The sequence below is a fragment of the Periplaneta americana genome, chromosome 6, assembly GCF_040183065.1.
Source record: "Periplaneta americana isolate PAMFEO1 chromosome 6, P.americana_PAMFEO1_priV1, whole genome shotgun sequence".
NCBI lineage: Eukaryota > Metazoa > Arthropoda > Insecta > Blattodea > Blattidae > Periplaneta > Periplaneta americana.
In genome coordinates this window covers 126220872-126242756 of record NC_091122.1, presented here as the reverse complement: position 1 = coordinate 126242756, position 21885 = coordinate 126220872, and the positions used below count along the sequence as shown (strand labels likewise).

The 21885-nt window shown below is 36.0% G+C and overlaps 1 protein-coding gene across 3 annotated transcripts in view; it reads right to left on the bottom strand.

Moving 5' to 3' along the window:
* The window catches only part of Myo10A (Myosin 10A), a 696078-nt gene that overhangs the window by 423813 nt on the left and 250380 nt on the right, over positions 1 to 21885 (bottom strand). For all 3 annotated transcript variants that reach the window (XM_069828898.1, XM_069828899.1, XM_069828900.1), the window contains exon 4: positions 8020 to 8130. In XM_069828898.1, the coding sequence (XP_069684999.1) occupies positions 8020 to 8130 (111 nt within the window). The remainder of the gene's footprint in view (positions 1 to 8019; positions 8131 to 21885) is intronic.

Below are 21885 nucleotides of genomic sequence, written 5' to 3'. Positions count from 1 at the left end.
CTCATCTCGCCAAATGTCATCTCGCTATCACCAATTCCATCGACATTAAATAACATAGTAGTCAATACAGCGTCGTTAAATAATCAGGTTATAAAATAAATAAATAAGTAAATAAATAAGTAAATAAATAAATAAATAAATAAACATATGCATATAAAGGACACCTCGTGAGACCGCAGTGGCGGCTAGTGGATAAGTATAGACGATTACAGTATAAAAATGGAATTTTGAATCTTCGAAGATAGCGACATTTAAAAGATCTAACAAAACTACCATTACGAAGATGAAGGATGGGTGAAGCGGAGAAAACTTCTCTTCGCCACCGGAACTCGAACCTGGGTTTTCAGCTCTCGTGCTGACGCTTTATCCATCAAGCCAACCAGATTCCAGTTCCGATGCCGGATTGAATCCTCACAGTTTAAGCTCCACCTCTTAGTTTCCCTTTAGTGGCCAACCCTCATGCATTGCGTCACAGATGTGTGACAGTGGTACAATGTCCAACACTCTATGTGCAGAGGTGCACTCATTACGAGTGACTAAATGGCCGGGATCCGACGGAATGAGAGGATTCAATCCGGCATCGGAACTGGAATCCGGTGTGGCTTAGTTGATAAAGCTTCAGCATATAAGGCTGAAAACCCGGGTTCGAGTCCCGGTGCCGGAGAGAATTTTTCTCCGCTCCACCCATCCTTCATCATATGATAATGCAGAATTCCTGCATGGAAATATCATACGTACTTCGGTACATCACAATAATACCATTACCAACATTTAGAGTTATTACTTGGAGACTCGGTCAGGGCAACACAATAGAAACTGTTGTCTCATTGCTGGCCTTGCCTCAAGCCACAGCGCTGTATCTACGCTTACTTCTCATGGACCTGGAATGTATCACAGCAACAAAGTTCTTAGTGACGCATTTAATTAGTGTTTGCAAGACTGACATTAAGTTCTGCCTCGCATGATCACAGTTATTACACAGATCACTTGAATCCATGATAATCACGCAGAAATTGTGTCAGCGGGATCGTGTCTCGTGTCTCGGAGAGGGCATGCAGCTCGTGGCTCGCATGGCTGTGTTTTCCATGTCGAAGTTCATTCGGTTTGAATTCGTAAAAACACTGCAGCTCCACACGTATAACAGCGACAACATGCAAGTCAGATGCAAGCAACATGCATTTTATAAACCAGTGATTTACAATTGAATGGCCTGTGAAGTCACAGATCGATGATCTCGATCTCACAAAACGGGCACTTTAAAGTTTGAGAGCCCCGAGACAGATGTCCAAAGAGTAGTGTCAGTCAGTGGCGTAGAATGAAATTTTGAGCAGGGGAAAGCTAACTCAAGTTCTCTTTCATGTATGAGGAAACGTATTGCAAAAATATAGTCTTAAAATAAATAGTAGTCGATGTCAAGTCAGCAGTCCGAAGATTCGTTGGAACCTCATAAGTAACACCAATAAGGCATCACCTCAAATGACAGTAAAATATGATTTCATGGTTTACATATATCTCTAAGAAATAGACAGATGCAGTACGTATAATTTAACATTAGCTCACTCCCTGTCATATTTAGAGAAATCACAATATTAATGGTCAATAGATACAGTGTTAGTAAAATTACATCAATCAACGTTAAAAGCCACCGGCGTAGCTCTGTGGGCTAAAGCGCTTGCCTGCCGATCTGGAGTTGCGTTCGGGCGCGGGTTCGATTCCCGCTTCGGCTGATTACCTGATAGGGTTCTTCCGAGGTTTTCCCCAAACGTAAGGCAAATGTCAGATAATCTATGGCGAATACTCGGCCTCATCTCGACAAATACCATCTTGCTATCACCAATCCCATTGACGCTAAATAACCTCGTAGTTGATACAGCGTCGTTAAATAACCAAGTAAAAAAATCAACGTTAAAATCTTTATCAGAAGATTATTTTTGACTACATAAATTGGTGTCAGGAACTGTTATTTCACCCATTATTTATTATATCAGCCTCAGTGCACACTAATACTTCTACTGAACACAACTCACGAAAGGGATAACTCGGAAGCTAAATTCTTTCCAATGCCAAAGCTAGCTTCTTGCGAACCTTGCGAACAAGGTAGTTTAGTTAGAAAGGGATGGAAAATCTGCGGGATGCGTGAAGAATATGTGAAAGAAACGAGTCTGTGGAGGGGATTAGAAGCTGGTGTGTGCAGGCTTCATGTTTACTGCTGCATCACAAATCATCCTGAGCTGCCGCATCACAACATTTAAGGCGTACATATAAATTGTATTAAAATTAATAAATAATTATGTTCATAAACTGCAGGCTTATTATGGAGTTATTAACTGGGGAAGCTGAGCTTTTTAGCTTACATTGACGCTACGCCACTGGTGTCAGTGAAATGTGGACTGAAACATTTTTCTAATAGCTGTTTTTCGTAACTTGCTATTTCGTTATACAGGGTGTTTCAGAATCCAATACATAACCTGGTCAGGGTAGTTGAAGAGGCCAAAACAAAGAGTTTTTGTCAGGCAACGTAGGGTATACGATTCGTTAAGCCTTGATTTTTAACGACCTAGAATGAGTCCGCGTGAATGCGGCACAACGTGAAACCAATAGTTTGGCGTGTGCGTGGACGCACTGTCATGGTTTTTAATACACCGTCATTCTGTGCATCTCGCTAGGAGTATCATAAAATTCGCGCATTTCGTGTTGACCCACTTGTTGCCATGTTTACTGTTTCTTCAAGAGGAGGAGGAGGATGAAGATATTAATGATAAGATTAGGCCTAGTGGTTTACTGTGTAACTGAAGGTGTCATAAATAATTTCAATTAAAGGATAGGCTACATTTCCAGGCATTTTTCTTGGAAATCCTGTCCTGGTATGAATTTTGCTAACAGGAAAACTACGCACACAATCTGTTAATAATTTCTCTTTAAACTCTAATTTGAAATTCATGATACAAATACGAATACTGCAGGCCTACAATGCAAGAACAATATTTTAGAAAATCTCCAAACTGTTACAAAAGGTATAGCTGTATCAATATTTGTGCTCACGTGCATCAACGTCGGTTAGTGTAATCACCGGTTAAAATTTCCACCGAATCCCTGGTTAAGCATTTTACTATGGCTCAATCTCGGTTAGGACTTAAATAGGAGGTTAACCACAGTAATCTTTAACCGGCCATATTCGAGCGGTTAAAGGAGATAACCTGTGATTAATAGGAAAAGTTAAAACAAAATGGCGGCCACATTCACAGGTGATTATTTCGAAGACGATTATTATTGTACAGTACTTGAATTACTTGGATACAGATGATGGTGAGCGTGAAGTTTCTTTAGTGGAAAGAGAGAATTCTTACGAGGAATTATTAGGTGACAGAAAATTTCAGGAGGGATTTCGTTTATCAAAATCTATATCTAGTATCATTTCTGCTGCAACAAATGGGCCACTTGAATTAACACAGAAACAGTTGTATGTCTTCTGTGGATCGGCTACTTATATTACGATTCTATGTAATTGTTATTTTTCTGTATTTTAAGAGGGAACACTCGAATCTCTCTTTCTATACATCACTAGCTGAACGAAGAGAGGTTATAGATGGATCTTAGGATAATGCAGAGTTCCCTGGATCATACACACATTCGTACTAATCTTCTGCAACCTTTTCCTTTATGGATATTCCATCTTTCTCAAATATAATATATTTAAATATAGTAATTAAGTCTATCCATACTTCAATCTCACATTGAAATACAATCATTCTTGCATTTAATTTTACATTTTGTACGATTTTAACCTAACAGCACTGAAAAATAAAGAAAGGCAACACGCAAACATAATAGCGCCCAAAGGAAAACAAATGAACGCGAAAATATAGGACACGTTCGTTTCGATATAGAGCGGAGTAAGCGCAGTCTTTTTTAGACGTTGACTATTATCTTGTCTGCTGATCCGGAGTTGTACTCGTCTGTGAGTTCGATTCCCTGGTTGGGTTTTTTCCGAGATTTTTCCCAATCGTAAGGCGAATATCAGTTAATCTATGCCGAATCCTCTGCCTCATCTCGCCAAATATATCTTGCTATCATAAATTCCAATGACGCTAAATTAACTAGTAGTTGATAGAGCGTCGTTAACAGACTAAAAAAATTCGGAATTTTTCGTGTTGTAACAGCGGAATATGAGAAAACGCCAGAAACATTTAATTTAACAACGTATAGTCTATAGTCGTGTCTGGTGCGTACGTACTGTATTTTAATGATCACCAAATTTACTTCTCCAATTTTTCCGTCTTTCTACTGAAGCGGTAATCTGTTGCCAAAGCGCGCATATTAGCAAGCACAACGTCATCCTAACATTTTTATACGGTATCCTGCCTCTGCCAATTACGTCGATTAGATATGTCGTTCAGGTTTTGCGTCTTGATCGAGCATTGAAGTCACTCGCGGTCGTGAGTAGGAAGAGGATCCCGGAGCACTGGGTCATCGTCCAACAGTCGAGGTCGCCACGGAAACAATTACTGCATCAGTTGACGCAGGGCGTGTCCCGTTCGTCAACTGTTTTCACGTCACCGAGCTCTGTTACGCATTCTTCATGTTAATCGGTCGTCCTTGGGAGTGACCCCTCTAGCATGTGCGTATGTGTACTAATCGGCATAGGTATTCATATACAAATGACAGTCTGGTGTATCCTACAATACCGATACCGTACTTCCTGATACCAAACTGGGTCGTAACAGCGGGTCACTCTTTCAAAACTGCAGAGGTTATTAAAATAACATAACTGCAATTAGGCCTATTATTATTATTATTATTATTATTATTATTATTATTATTATTACTTACAAATGGCTTTTAGAGAACCCGGAGGTTCATTGCCGCCCTCACAGAAGCCCGCCATCGGTCCCTACCCTAAGCAAGATTAATCCAGTCCCTACCATCATATCCCACCTCCCTCAAATATATTTTAATATCCTCCCATCTACGTCTCGGCTTTCCAAAAGATCTTTTTCCCTCTGGCCTCCCAACTAACACCCTGTATGCATGTTTGGATTCACCGTAAGTGCTACATGTTCTGTCCATCTCAAATGTCTAGATTTAATATCCCTAATTATGTCAGGTGAAGAATACAATGCGTGCAGTGTCAGATTGCGGATAGAGGAGACGGCCCCCAAATGTGGAGGGTAGCTGCCAATATATTGAATAAGCAGTTGCGGACACCCGATAACGGGTAGTCCTCCAGCTTGGAGGTTGGGAAGGGCTAACAACCCATTACCGTAAAAATACAGCTTGTTACGAAACTCCAGCATTATTATTGGATTGGTGCATAAGGTTATAGAGTTTTTCTATACTTTCATTCATTTAACAGAACTATAGTGACACAGATACCATATCAAAGAAAAACGCTACGAAATTGTGCATCAACCCATTATTATTATTATTATTATTATTATTATTATTATTATTATTATTATTCGTGAAAATTTGAAGGAAAAATACTAAAGTGATGAAAGTAATAGTAATGCTGAATTCAATTTTATAGAAAAAATCTGTAAGATATGATACCAAGAAATTAATTAATTAATAGTATTCTGCTCAAGGGCAGTACTTTCACTGCAAACTAGCTTTCTCCAATCTTTCCTATTTTCTGTCCTCCACTTTGTCTCCACATATCATATCATATCATATCATCGTATCATATCATATCATATCATATATCATATCATATCATATCATATCATATCATATCATATCATATCATATCATATCATATCATATCATATCATATATCATATCATATATCATATGATATCATATCATATCATATCTTATATCATATCATATATCATATCATATCATATCATATCATATCATATCATATCATATCATATATCATATATCATATCATATCATATCATATCATATCATATCATATCATATCATATATCATATCATATCATATCATATCATATCATATCATATGTTATGTTATACGAGTCAGTAAGGGCTACCCTCAATGGGGGGCAGTTTTTGTAATAGATAATAAAATTCTAGCTTCAAAAGTGTAACTGCATATGGGTATGAGGCATGAAGACTAACAAAGGGGCAAAAATAGAAACTGTTAGCTCTCGAAATGTACATCTGACGAAGATCTGCTGATATATCCCGCATAGACAGAGTTCGAAATGCAAGGTAAGTTAAATAATGAAGGTAGAAAATTGTCTAGATGTCGTAAGTACGAACAGCTATCCAGGTTTGAACATGTCCATATGATGTCAGATTATTTTCGACTTCCAAAACAAATATTAACTGGCAATCTACAGAAAGAAGAAGACGTGGAAGACCAAGGCACACTTGGATAGAAGATATAATAACTACGTCAGATAGAAACTTACATGATGGAGACTGATTAGATCGTGACATATGGAGATTAGGAATCCGAAAATCGTCATAGAATGAGACAGACCGGATTATGTATATATACGGTATATTAGTAAATGTGGTCAAGAAATACTGCCATTGTTTAAATATAAAGCTTTTGCATATGCGTAAGTTATGTAATTGACATATAATGTTTAGACAATATTATTTTAACTACAGAAACAATAAATTAGTAATGGATCCAATTCTGCATGCTGGAAAATCCCAAATATTCTGAGAAAACATGCCACACAAATTCTTCGTCCGCAACAAATTTTCCGCGCAGCAAATTTTGAGGACTGCGCGTAGATGTGACCAATTTAATTAATATCACGTTTCGAGATTTCAGTTCCACATTAACAAGTACAAAGGATGTTAAACGTCATAAGCACGCTTCATAATATCAAGAGTACTGGTATACAACGAGTTATGTCGTGTTGAACGCCTGGCTTTGCCGCAACCCAACTAGCATCGCGATTGTACAAGTCGCATACCTTAAGGTTCTTGTTTTACCAAGTTCGAGTATACAGACTTAAAACATGTTGTATGCAGCAGGGATACATGAAATAACATAGTTAAATCGGGTAAAGTTTGCAGCAGTCATCACGATGTTCTTCAATTCTTCCTTTCAATGTATGATTTACGGCATTTAATATTTGCACTTTGTATAATTATTAATCACTTACAACGAACATTGAACTACAATTTTTGCTCGCTTTCAGGTGATTATTTATTCCAATATTTTGTGTCTGTACAGTTATTTCATGCAATACTGTTTTTAACTCATCATTTTCACATTCACATTTACTATGCATTTTATCAAAACTTACTGCTTTTCCACACTATTCTTGTCTTTATGCTCATTGTATCACCACAGTCTAGTATATACAGTCGCGAAGCTCAATAAGTAGTAAATATGCAAACATTAGATAGTTGCTCACCACTAGGATAGCTAATATCGCCTCATTACAGGCAATGCAAAATAGTACCGTCACAGTCTATTGTTTCTAGCACCCTCAAAACTCAAGCTTCGTGACTGTATATAGTAGACTGTGGTATCACTATGTTTTTAGACCTGATGATGCCACTAATTGGCGAAAGCGCTTGTCACGATTTTAATTGCATAAGTGACCTAAAGTTATTTATTTCTTTCATTCTTTAGGTTGAATAAGACTGTTATTTGAAGGATTTTATACTTATTTTTATTTATATGCTAACTTGTCAGACCAATATGTCTTTTAAATTTTGGTCACTTATAGTCAAGAACTCTGCTCCTACACTAAACAATTTATTGTGAAAATCTCTACTTTCGCACTAAGTAATCTATTACTGAATGACTTCAAAATGCAAATTTCGGATAAGTGGCCATAACAGCAGCATTAGTGAGTTTTGTCTGTGGACAAATTGTCTGGTAAGATCTCACGTGTAGATAAATTTTATGTTCAATCGATGTTATTAGTGATATGAATTTCCCTCATTTGTACTGGGCCGAAATTGATGTACGGAATACAAATTAATGGTGAAATTACAATACTGTTTGTATACCCACCAACACAACTCGAATTAAATAAGGCTGTAAAGAAAGACTTGAAACAAATATATGTTGCTACTCACCTTTCCCCCAATGAGTGCCTGCACGGTGAGTACTTGAGCTGCTCGGTGGAACTCCAGAACTTCCCCCGGGAGCACATGACCGACGCCAGGGTCGAACCACACGAGGTCACCCTGCAGATACAAGAAATGTACATAATAGAAAAATATGCGTACTAAAACTATTTGTCTTATCTGTTTATCAAACTGTTAGCAACTGCCAGCAATAGCTCTTTACTTAACATGTGAAATAATTTGTTGATTAGAAACGAACACTTCATCTCATTTATAGTATACTTGGGTCCTTGTCGTCCTTGCACAAAACAGTGAAGAGCTTAAGTATGTGTTCACTAAACTCGTAGTTCAATATGACCAAACACTGAGCTCTGCTTATAACTCAATAAACGTTTCCTACCATACAGCAGCATCTTCATTAGCAGTGTCTGGTCATCCAATAAAATATAGTGTTGAAATCTAGCTAATAGAAACATGAAAGCATGCTATGAAAAGCAGAATTGCAATAATGTGAAAGGGAAGGGGTAAGTGACCCATTCTGTTTATTATACAGTGCGTTCGTAGCTCGTCCGGACCGTTCCGCGGCCTTGGACAGGGTGAAGATTGGCGCTCCTGCCGCCAGAGTAGCGCTGTAGCTACCGCTGACGCGCCAGTCAGGTCCGGCCGAGCTACGAACGCACTGTATAATACACATGAAGAGTACGGGGGGAAAACAATGAAAGCCACAATTGTCTTAAGGATGATATCTTCTAATTCAGTATATTACTGCAAAATTTATTTCTGTTCCTAATGAAAAAGTAGGAAAGGATGACTGTATCCGTGGTGGTAATTCTCCTTTATCAGTTTTGATTAGAGAAAACATTAAAGTTTGCAGTAATATACTGAATTAGGTGATGACATCATCCTGATAAGAATTGTGACTTTGATAGTTTTTTTTTTCCTCTGTACTCTTCACATGTACACAATTTGACTTCGTGCAGAGAATCATATTGTACATTTCATATGAGGAACTACTAGCAACAAAATGATTTAGTCATACATCATATCCTATGCTATTCTGCAGAAACTGTGGGGTGATAAAACAGTGCTGGAATAAACATAATATCAGGGGGAAGGAGAGCACTTGGAGAAAAATATTCACAGCTGTTATCTCAACAAGTATTCATTTGTAAACATTAAAACTATAAGCTCGACAGGTACTTAGATTTGCTGTGCTGCATATCTTTACCTAGAAGTATGTGTGGGTGCTATCGCACAAAGGAAATACCAGGAGAAAAAGAAGGAGAACAAGGGGAATGCAAGAAGAACAAGGGGAATGCAAGGAGAACAAAGGGGAAGACAAGAACAATAAGAGTACAAGACGTACAAGAGGAATATAAGGAGAGCAAGCGGAATACAAGGATAGCAAGAGGAAGACAAGGAGAGCAAGAGAAAATAAGGAGAACAAGGGAAATACAGGAATAACAAGAGAAATACAAGACGAAAAAGGGGAAGATAGTAGAATAAGGAATACAAGGAGAACAAGGAAATACAAGGAGAGACGGTTGCACTTCCATGGTAATAAATTTCCAAGCTCCTCCCATACTTAACGAGAAGATATACGTAGTCCTTGGTTACAAATTTTGAACACAAATTCAAAAATATGATGCACCAGCAGAAACGCTGGATTTTTTACTCTAATTATTTTGAGCAGCAAAATCGCCTGCTCAACTTTCTAATTCATTAGAAGGTTAATTGCTGTATTTGGCTCGCGGGCCCTGTTGTGACGTAACGGGACCCTCGCACAGTGCATGACGCGTCACGGTGGAGTTCTGGTCGATAATGAGGCACTCTACACACGCCACTCGTCAATCTGGGACGTTAGGTTGCCAATGACTACCAACACTGTCATTTGTTCGTCTCCTGTCTTTTGTTTCTGTTACGCAAGTCGAAGTCATGGCACTGTAGCTTTTAATTCAGAAATACATGCTTACGTTTCCATAACAACAAACATACAAAACACTAAATGTTTTTTTCTGTTATTTATACTCGTTCTAACGTCTTTGGTCATATCGCGAGTTAATGTTTTGGGTGAAATCCGAAGGCAAATGTTGTTGAGACTGGCTCTATTGTTGTGAAATAGATGGCGTCTGTAGATATGTTACTGATTTTGTGTGAATATGATTTTGGTGATGCTGGTGATATTCAGGGATGTTGTGACCCAAATTTCCTGGCACTTGCCTTACGGTTGAGGGAAAACCCTGTAAAACTTCAACCAGAAAATTCAACCCGACCGGGAATCGAATCCGGGCCCTCTGCGTAATAGACCAGCGTGCTGACCCCTAGACCACAGAGGTGGTCTCTAAGTTATTAGATCCGATATTACGTTTCCCATGTTGCACAACTCTTCCAGGAATAAAAATCATAAGTTGCTATTTCACATATTTTACTGAAAAGTACTATCACGTTCTAAGAACAGTAGTCTGAAGCATGTCTTATTTTTAAAAAGTACCGAAGCACTATAAGGTATATTATTTCAGTTATCACAAAATACCACGAGTGGTGTTCATTCGACGATAAATTCACGAGCTATGTAGCTACAAGTGAATTAACAGCATGAGTGCTATTTGTTTAGACCAGCGTTTCTCAAACTATGGTCCGCCGACCACCTGTGATCCTCGAGGTCTGCCCTTGTGGTCCTTCAAAAAGGACAGAAGAAAAAGTAAAATTCAAACGAATTGCGTAACACACTATAGCTGAAAATCTCAGTTTGGAAATGAAACATGACATCATCTTTCACTTTTACCCCCCGTACTGACATTTTATAAAATTTATTACCCTACCTGTCTACCGAATTCCCACTCTACTCTCTGCAAGAAAAGAGGGATTTAAAGCACTACGAACGTGGTGTTTCTCGCCATCTTTTCCCTACACATCAGCTAATGACATGTGGCTAAGTACATTGACACATCTTTCAGATGTATTCTCAAAACTAAACGAACTAAATCTCTCTCTACAAGGTAATTCTTTGACTGTTCTCAATGCCCATGAGAAAATAGTGTTCGAGAGGAAACTTGGTTTGTGGGTCAGTTCTGTAAAACAGAGGATTTTTTTCACTATTTTCAACCCTAGAGTCTTTTTTTGGTTGAAAATGATTTCGTTATTGAAAAAGAATTATGCAATGACATATGCTCGGATCTCTAATCTCTGAGGTCAGAATTTGAAACTTATTTTCAAGTAAATACGATGAATTTTCATGGGTTCGCGATCCCTTTCATTGCGATACTGAAACTAACAAACTTTCATTGAGTGAAAGAGAACAGTTAATTGAACTCTCGAATGACACCGGACTTAAAATGAAATTCCAAGCGGAAGATATGGTTAATTTCTGGACCTCATCACAAGTGAAAAGAGAATATAGTGAACTTTACAATGGTGCTTTACAGAATATAATTCAGTTTGCTTTTACGTATCTGTGTGAGAAAGGGTTATCACTAACTCTAATAAAAACAAAGTACCGAGATCGACTCTATATATGTGACGATCTCCGATTTAAGTTTACCAGCATACATCCTTAATATAGAACAACTGTGCAAGAATCTGCAGACTTGTCCATCTCATTAATGTGAGTACCAACATTTATTTATTTTGTTTAATTAATAAGTTAAAGATTATCCAAACTCTAATAGCCTTGATTTATTAAAAAACGAAAGTGAATTTTTTCTATTAACATTAACTTAATTAGTTAAAACTAATATAAAATTAAATTAATTTTAATTAATTATATTTTAAAATATAAATATACTGGTATTAAAATATGCTACAAAAATAATAAATTTGTTTTCGAAGAGAACAAGAGTAAGGGGTCCGCGGGACTGTTCTGACTTAAAAAAAGTGGTCCCCACTTCAAAAAAGTTTGAGAAACGCTGGTTTACACTATTTCAAGAATTTAATACACTAGGCATATATGTAAAAAGAAAATAAGTCTTTTAAAAAAATATAAGCACAATAAAAAATTCACCATCTTCCTTCGCATTCATTTTCTTTTCAATGCAAGTGTATCACCCTCGAACGTAGAGTTTGTTCGTGTCCCTTGACATCGTACACCGACAGATAAAAACAGGCTGAATGATCTCGCTCAACAATTATCAAAAAGTTGAAATGACACTTTCGAAAGTTGTTGTCTATTAAATAGTAATGCCAAACATTCGTTAACAATGCGATAATGCCATCGGACAGAAGATAAATAACAATTTGTCTAACCAAAAATATGGATTGCCCAACAAATTAATTTATACAGATTTTAAAGTATTAACTATTGAAGAAATTTATAAATTTAGTTTACTAACTTACTACCACAGAAATCAAATAAAACAAATCTAATCGACATGAATATCGTACTCGAAAACAAAAGTCTACTTTCCTATAATTGAGCCTAAATGTCATACAAGTGCAGCCCTTAAACATGATGCTAGTTTCGGCCCAAGACTTTATAATAAAAATTACAAAAACATTTTTCAAATTTGAAATATTTTAAATTGAACCTTTTAAAAAAGAAATTTATAAAATTATTCATGATATATAATATTAACAAATCTTCCTTTTTTGCTCTTGTGTGTTATTTATTGGTTTGAATTAAGTTAATTACTGTATTTAGTAAACTGTCTTTGAAAATTTTATGTTATATTATTGGCTAAGACCGCACGGTAGTGGCTAGAAACATTTCTGTTTTATAATTTTAATTTGTACTCACTAGCTAGTTAGTTAAAACAAAATAAATAAATACACAATTTAAAATAAAAAAAATATAATAATAAAGAACCTTATTCTCAAACACCCTTAATCTCTGTTCCTCAAAGTAAGAGTCTATACCTTATATACAGGGACATCATTTTATTTTTACTAACATTTCTAATATTAACCTGCCTATACCTTTGCATTAAGAGAACCGGAAACATCGTTTTCTACCCCCTTCCACGACTAGAGTTCGATGATACTGTCGTAAAATACAAAAAAATCATTTTATTAGGTATAGGAGGGAAGAAAAATAGTTCATCCATTTACGTAAACTAAGAAATATCGCGATTTTGAGTTTTATAATTTTCATTAGTTTTTTGTTTAATAAAAATACAGTACAGTATTAATAATAAGTGCTTTTACTCACGAACTGAGCTATCCATCCGGACGTATTCATTATGCAGTGTATATTATACTGTCTACAGCACATTAGTGTACGATATAGGCTAGAGAATGAAGTTAAATTGAAAAATAATCATAATGTAATATTTAAACACATTTTTTAAAATGGCGGCCGTTCATTTCGACACAGACTTCAGTTCTTTTGTGCATATTATCGCATTATAGACTATTGTACCTAATTCCAATTACCAGTTTCGTCCTTCGAACTAGTAACTCATGTTGAAATAATTCTGTACCTACTCTATAAAAAAAAGTACTTTATGTACTGTAAATTCAATCTTCACTTCTGCCCGATCCGAAAAGATAAAATTACTCAGACATGCCATCTACTGTCCGTCCAAATGGTTTTGTCGCAGGGTCGTAGAAAGAGGGGAAATCACGTGACAGTTAATTACTTAACGAGACCCTTTTATTTAAGTTATTTTAAACAGTTGTATAATATTACTTAGAAGTCCAATTTTTAACAAATTAATGTTTTCAGAAAAGAGCTAAGACAGCCCAACCACTAGCCTTTGCAGAGGGGGGAGCAGAAGCGGGTGGGGGAAGCCGGGATGCGACGTAGGCAAACGGACGACAGTACCTGTGCGAAAATATGATTCAATATTGAAAGCTCTTTCGTCACTGGAAAACGTGAACATATTTCTGGAACATACTATACTCACTAACTCGGTAATGTTTACTATGACCGTAAGGCGACTTTGACTACATTGGAAGTTTACTAGTAGAGAGGGTGGGAGTGAAGTACATTCAAAAACTCAGGTACAATAAAAATTGAAGTAAAAATAAAATGATGTCCCTATATAAACTGAAAAATCAATACTTCATTTCTACCCCGTAACAGGAATACGTTCAAACTATGAACTTAAAATATATATAAGCCATCGACACAAAACCGCAGGAAGATCATAAATATAGAACAAATTACTTATAATCATTCAAAACAAGCAATATTTTAACTTCGTAAGGCTTTGAGTATCCAATTATTTCCTACACCTCCTCTCAATCGGTCAGCCATTTTTGTTCTGTAAGTCACTACAATTTGATGCCCGTCTTATGATTATAATGTTGTCTTTTACTGATTCTACCAACAAACTGACGGTTAGGTGCGATTATTTGCATACGATAATTCTGTGGTGTTTGGTCAAAACATAACTCTAAAAAAAACCGGTTTTGAGAAACAAGGATTTTTATTTTCACTTTTTCTTTACAAATCAAAATTCTAGTTTACATAGACACGTGAATGAAAATAACATAAGATTAGATGGAGATATCACGGCTATACCAAACGAAAGAGAACTATTTTTATATAGGGCTGCGCTTTCAGCTAGAAAAAAGGTCATTTTTGGAGTTACCATGTTTTGATCAAACACCACAGAATTAAGCGCTGTCCTACACGGCTCTGATTGATTGAAATTCAACGGTTTGTTACACCCCATTGGTGAGTTAATGTTTGAGTGAAATAATCATAGTTAAGACCGCGAGATGTTTTGATTTTACTGGAAAATTTACGATAGGTGAGTAATTTTGTTAATGGAAAACCAAAACCTAAAGTGGTATGTATTTAGACTATTTCCCGATTAGAAGAAATAATTAACAAAAAAGATAACGCTTATTATTACTTACTTACTTTTAAGGAACCCGGAGGTTCATTGTCGCCCTCACATAAGCCCGCCATCGGTCCCTATCCTGAGCAAGATTAACCCAGTCTCTATCATCATATCCCACCTTCCTCAAATCCATTTTAATATTATCTTCCCATCTACGTCTCGGCCTCCCCAAAGGTCTTTTCCCCTCCAGCCTCCCAACTAACACTCTATATGCATTTCTGGATTCGCTCATACGTGCTACATGCCCTGCCCATCTCAAACGTCTGGATTTAACGTTCCTAATTATGTCAGGTGAAGAATACAATGCGTGCAGTTCTGTGTTGTGTAACTTTCTCCATTCTCCTGTAACTTCATCCCTCTTAGCCCCAAATATTTTCCTAAGAACCGTATTCTCAATCAGTCTTAAACTCTGTTTCTCTCTCAAAGTGAGAGTCCAAGTTTCACAACCATAAATAACAACCGGTAATATAACTGTTTTATAAATTCTAACTTTCAGATTTTTTGACAACAGACTGGATGATAAAAGCTTCTCAACCGAATAAAAACACGCATTTCCCATATTTATTCTATATTTAATTTCCTCCCGAGTATCATTTATATTTGTTCCTGTTGCTCCCAGGTATTTGAATTTTTCACCTCTTTAAAGGATAAATTTCCAATTTTTATATTTCCATTTCATACAATATTCTCGTCACGAGACATAATCATATACTTTTTCCTTTTGGGATTTACTTCTAAATCTATTCCTTTACTTGCTTCAAGTAAAATTCCCGTATTTTTCCTAATCGTTTGTCGATTTTCTCCTAGCATATTCATGTCATCCGCATAGGCAAGCAGCTGATGTAACCCGTTCAATTCCAAACCCTCTCTGTTATCCTGGACTTTCCTAATGGCATAATCTAGAGCAAAGTTAAAAAGTAAAGGTGATAGTGCATGTCCTTGCTTTAGCCCACAGTGAATTGGAAACGCATCTGACAGAAATTGACCTATACGAACTCTGCTGTACGTTTCACTGGAACACATTTTAATTAATCGAACTAGTTCCTTGGGAATACCAAATTCAATAAAAATATCATATAAAACTTCTCTCTTAACTGAGTCATATGCCTTTTTGAAATCTATGAATAACTGATGCACTGTACCCTTACAGGGACTGGAATTCTTTACCTGCAGACTTACTAAAGACTTTACCAATAACCAAACATGTATTTAAAAATGTGCTTAAGGACTTTACTAATAGTATATTATGCACTGTTTTGTTACTTGAAGTGTTGTATCAGTGAAGAAGTGTGCTGTGTTAGTGAAGTTCTATAGTTTACTGTATAGTGGTGAAGCAAAGTATTTGAACAGTGAAATGTTTTTTAAGTGTTAGTGAAATCAGGATAGTATCAGTGAAATGTGTCGTAGTTCCAGTGCAGTGAGTGAGTTGACAGCGAAATGAGTGTAGTGCTGAAAGGTACTTTTGCATGTATGAAAATATGTATATACTCGTGAGCAGGGTGCGAATTAAGATTTCTGATGAGGGGGATAGAATCCTAGATAGAGAATAACATACATAAAATTATTATTATCCTCATTCGATACGGCTCAACGCTTGGTCGCACTGAGTTGCTTGTCTTGCATCTTGATCATAATAATAAATATATCCGTGAACAAGCTTGAGATAAGATGTGTAATTCCTAAGTTATTGATTGTTGTCAGCTTGCCGGTGTAGATAATACATCAATATTATTTTCTCTGCTTACTTTGTACTGTACTTTATAAAGTATACTTTAATTAAAACTATTATATTTTGTGAGGAAGATAAAAGTTATCCCTGGCAGGGATATTAATATGAATTTATGAGAGGGGGATAACTTTCCAACAGGGGAGGAAATCCCTCCTGTTAATTCGTACCCTGCTAGTGATTTCAGTTCGAATTTAGATACAAATTAAATTTATTTTAAGTGATCGTGCTTCATTTAATTTTGGATGCTTCTTGTTTAATATTATTACACTATTGCTATTATTATTATTATTATTATTATTATTATTATTATTATTTAATACTTTAGTATTTTTATTAATTTATTATTGATTGTATTTATTATTAATTGTTTTTATTATTAATTGTCATTATTGAGTGTAATTATTTACCACTGCCACTGGGTATATACCCATTTGCAGTGTGAATAAATACATAGGCCTACACATTAGTGAGGTGTAAACTGAATTATCCTTGTATTTAAGAATCCTGTTACAACTGACTGTAAAATTAGAAATTATCCAACGCAAATTCATGTCGTTTTGTTCGTACAGATTCTTGTTCAATGACTCGAGGAGCAGTTCGAGGAAAATTAGTATTTTACAAGTGTCATAATTTACATTCCCGAGTCAAGATCTTGACGCTCTTTTTCTATTCTGTGTCTTTAAAGGTAATATAATCTGTGTGAATAATTTATAAACAGTGCAGGTTTAAATCTTCCATGAAAGGCATGAGAGGTTACACTCTTTCACAACAAGAATTCTAAATTTCTTTCCCTGAAGTCCAGACGCATTAAGGCTAGTAACATAAACTATACAAAGCGAGTAAAAAGTATATAAAATTAGTCGTAGCTTTCCTGTTTTTAGTTTTATGGAGAAACATTATATACAAAAGTTGTAAGGGGCTGAAAAACTTGAATATTTTGAACATATTTTCAAAAACTCTGCTCTTCATTTATAAAGATCGTGCTAATGAGTCAGCTTTTTTTAAAGGGCATCGTGTAGTTATTTTTTTCCATTTTTGGATTCCTCAGGTCTCAAAACGTACGTAACATACAAACATTTTCTTACAAAGCTAAAAAAAACAAGGCAATGATGGCTTAGAATATGGATATGCACAGTTGAAATTTAACTACAAAGAATAAAATTGAAAGAAATAAAATCGTTAAAAAAATTTAACAACGTTATAATTTTGCCATGCGTTGATATCAGTTCGCAGAAGGTGTTCCAAATGACCCTCCATTCACTGCCAAACAATGCGTACCTTAAGTCTAAATTTGAAATTGTTTAGTTTTCAGCAATAATATTCAGTTAATCTGTTGTATCTCATCCCGATCACAGCAAAAAATGCATCAACTATCCCACACTGATAACCTTGCAGTAACTCTGAAACATTAGTTTCATTTTTCACAGCAAATGCATCAACTATCCTACACTGATAACCTTGCAGTAATTCTGACACATTAGTTTCATTTTTCACAGCAAAAAACGCATCAACTATCCCACACTGATAACCTTGCAGTAATTCTGAAACATAAGTTTTATTTTTTACAGCAAATGCATCAACTATCCCACACTGATAACCTTGCAGTAATTCTGAAACATAAGTTTCATTTTTTACAGCAAATGCATCAACTATCCCACACTGATAACCTTGCAGTAATTCTGAAACATTGGTTTCATTTTTGACAATAAATGCAGCAATTATCTCACACTGATAACCTTACAGTAGTTCTAAAATATTAGTTTCATTTTTTACAGCAAACATCAATTATCCCACATTGATAACCTTACAGTAATTCTGAAACATTAGTTTCACTTTCCACAGCGAATATTGAAATTTGATATCGCTGTCAATTTATTAAGGATGTTTAATTCACTACCTAACAATCAAAATGTTTAATGGGTAGAACTTCACTTAGTAGCAACAATCAAAATTATTAAATTACCAGCAACGACTGCATATTGCGTTACTATATGCCACATTACGTGCACACAGTTTCATATTCCCTAACTAATGCGAGTAAATTGCATAATATTCAGATTTTATAACAACTACACGGCTTCTCTAGAACTGATGGAAAAATGAATCCGTGATTCAGTTAAACTAAGAGGAGTATATAATCAACAAGACTAAAGTTACCATATTTAAGTGATAACTAGATCTCCGATGTGTACACCCTTAAAAAACAACTTTTGGGCACCTAAAATAGACTTCATAATTACCAAAATAGGCACTCAAGTACAGTTTTGAGCACCTAAAAATATAATTTGAGGCAGCTAAAAATACGATTTGATGCACTTAAAATGTATTTCTATCCACTCAAACTGCAATACTTATACAAATACAATTAATTAGCGAGTATTAAACATTATTGTATACAGCGACAAAAAAAAAAAAGTAAAAAATTATTGTGTTTAGAAACTTTATTTTTGTGATGTTTTAAATTATGATTAATAGCGAATTCACCGGATTTATTGTTCTATGGTTGCTTTTATATAAGTGTTAATATTACAAATTAATTAATTAATTCATCAATTAATTTACAATTAAGATATTATTCGTAATTGGCACTGCAGTACATAACAAAGATTTTTCTATAAATTCTGTTGTGGAACTTTGTCTTTTCTTAGACAAAAAAAAAAAAAAACAGAAAAAAAATCTTTCCGATGATACCGAAATAATGAATATATATGAAGAGTACACGGGAAAAACAATCAAAGTCACAATTCTCGTAAGGGTGATATCTATCTAATTCAGTATATTACTGCAAACTTTAGTGTTTTTCTTATCAAAACTGGTAAGTGAGAATTATCACCACAGATACATTCATCCTTTCCTACTTTTTCATTGGGTACAGCAATACATTTTGCAGTAATATACTGAATTAGAAGATGATATCACCCTCAAGAGAATTGTGACTGATTGTTTTTCCCCTGGACTCTTCATATTCAAATCTAGAAACATTTACCATGCTGATTTATTGTTATGGTGAAGTAGAAAAAAAAAAAAAAAAAAGGCATATTTGGTTCTAAACCTTAAAATAGGTCACAATGGTCAAAACTGGCATTTTAGGCACATAAAACCTGTTCCAGAAGTTCATGTCTTATATAATAAGTGGAGATACTCAACTATTTTCAGATCATCTCTATAGAAAAGAGAATAAGAATTTAGCCTAAAAACCGAGGTCTAGTGAAAAAACAGTGACATGCATATCAAGGTGCAGAATCTAACAATAAATTTCAACTTACAGACTTCAACAGCGCGTCGTGGCCGCAGGATCGATGTAATGGCTTGAGGACATCTGCCGGAAGTCCAGAGACGTCTTCAGGCTTCAACAAGTAACTGCAGGACCTGGACCGACTTAATACTGTCCTTGTAGTTGTAGTGGTGGACAATATGGACACTGTAGACATAGATATCGCCCTATGTCTGCGTTCGTACCTCGCCGACAACCCTGTAGGTGACTCAGGATGCGCTGTGAAGGACTGAGATGTCCTCCTCCCATCCTCTTCTGAATTATCCTCTTGACTCTGCCCGAAGAGAGTATTCCTCTGCCTACCTCTCATTGTAGCTTGGCGTACAAGCTCTGGTGACCTGAGTTCGTTCCTCGCCTCGTCTCGGAGTCCTCGGTCATGACCATTTGTGTGGACTTCAGCATTATGACCAGAATTTTCAGCTGAATTCTTTCGAACTACGGGTAAAGACGGTGACAGGTTCCTGCTCATCATGTGTTGTCTTTGTTGTGGTTCTGAAGAGCCGTTGCAATATTCTGCCTGTTTTAGAGGGGTTTCTGAAGGCTCTACTATGTCGATCACTTCAAACGTCGGTGGATCAGAGTCTTGCTGTCGGTGCAGAATGATACCCTTTCCGTCATCTTCATCGCTGGAATCCTCGTCGTAAAAATCAAACACTTGTTGTATAGATTCCATAGACGCCGCTCTTCTATGGATTATTATAGGCTTCTGTAATGATTTCATGTCGGTAGCGAGATTTGCGTTCGGCTGGGGAACTGATTTGATCCCTCTGACCTTCCTGAGTTTGTGTGAATGCTGTGCAGAGGGCGTCGGTTGACGAGGGTGTGTCCGTGTGCAACTTCCGGCAGCATCTTCTGTTTTTGTCGCAACAATATGCTGCTGTCTCTTTGGCAACGGTAGTGACTTAGTGCGGGCCCGATTTGCGCCCTCAGGATCGAGAGTGTAGCTGCCTGTATATTTTCGACGACGTTTTTCAACTGCCGCGAGTCTTCTCTTGCCAGCACATCCTGTCGCCAGGTCACACAGATTTGAAACTCGCATTGTGTCCACTGCAACCGATGACGTTATGGACGGCGTGGGTGACGTCACGTTGTAGCTGTTGTTATTTGAAGTCTCTGGAACACCCAGTCTAGATCTGCAATCTCTGCTTCTAGAGCTAGCCACGCTTTGTTCAAGCTCGCTCCAACGTCTTCGAAATTTGAAACCAAATAAGCCGCTGCTGACTTCTAGAAAACTGCTAGATGACTCATAATCCGCCGATGGCGTCCACTGGTACACTTTCTGAATGCTCACCATTTCGAATAATATTAAAGTTTGTGAACTTCACTTACAAATCATAACACATAAGTTTCTCTGCACTAAATTTGAGCAAAACATTCACAGTCTTTTGCTTTATAGTTGAAAATCATAACACAATTGCTGTTAAATCAATGTAAATCACATTATCACGAAAGTATCCACTTTATTTTTAAAAACCACGGCGCAGCTAATAAATTCAAAAGCGGAGTTTGACAATCCAATCTCATACTACCGTCCTAATATTTCAAAGAAACCAAATACATAAAATGCATAACTTATAGTTAGAGATACCTAGTTTTCGCAACACACGGATTCTGGAAATATGATTTTTCAGCTGATAAAAGCAAACATTTATGTTTCAAGTCTTTCCACGTTAAAATATCGTAAGAATTAAACTTACAAAATAACGCGAAATTTTGTGTATACGCAAAATTTTTGTTTCAGCACGAATTTATTCGAAATTAATGTTTTTCAATAGAAATTTCGTTTTCTTTAACGAAATTTTAATTCAAAGTGTCAAAAGATTAATGTTCACGTACATAAATTTTAATTTAATAATGTAAAATCTATTGAAGTACAGAATTTTGAATCTGATATTCAAACCGGATTTCGAGTGACTTTAGTTTTAAATATAATACAGAATATTTTGTGGCGCCTAATAATGTTATTCACACACAGGATGGAAAACTGTTACACACGTAAGTGCCAATGGAAAACTCTAGGTATCATTAAAATGTACAAAGAACTTTAAGATTACCTCGATATTACAAACTCTAGTCTTCGTAAGAAT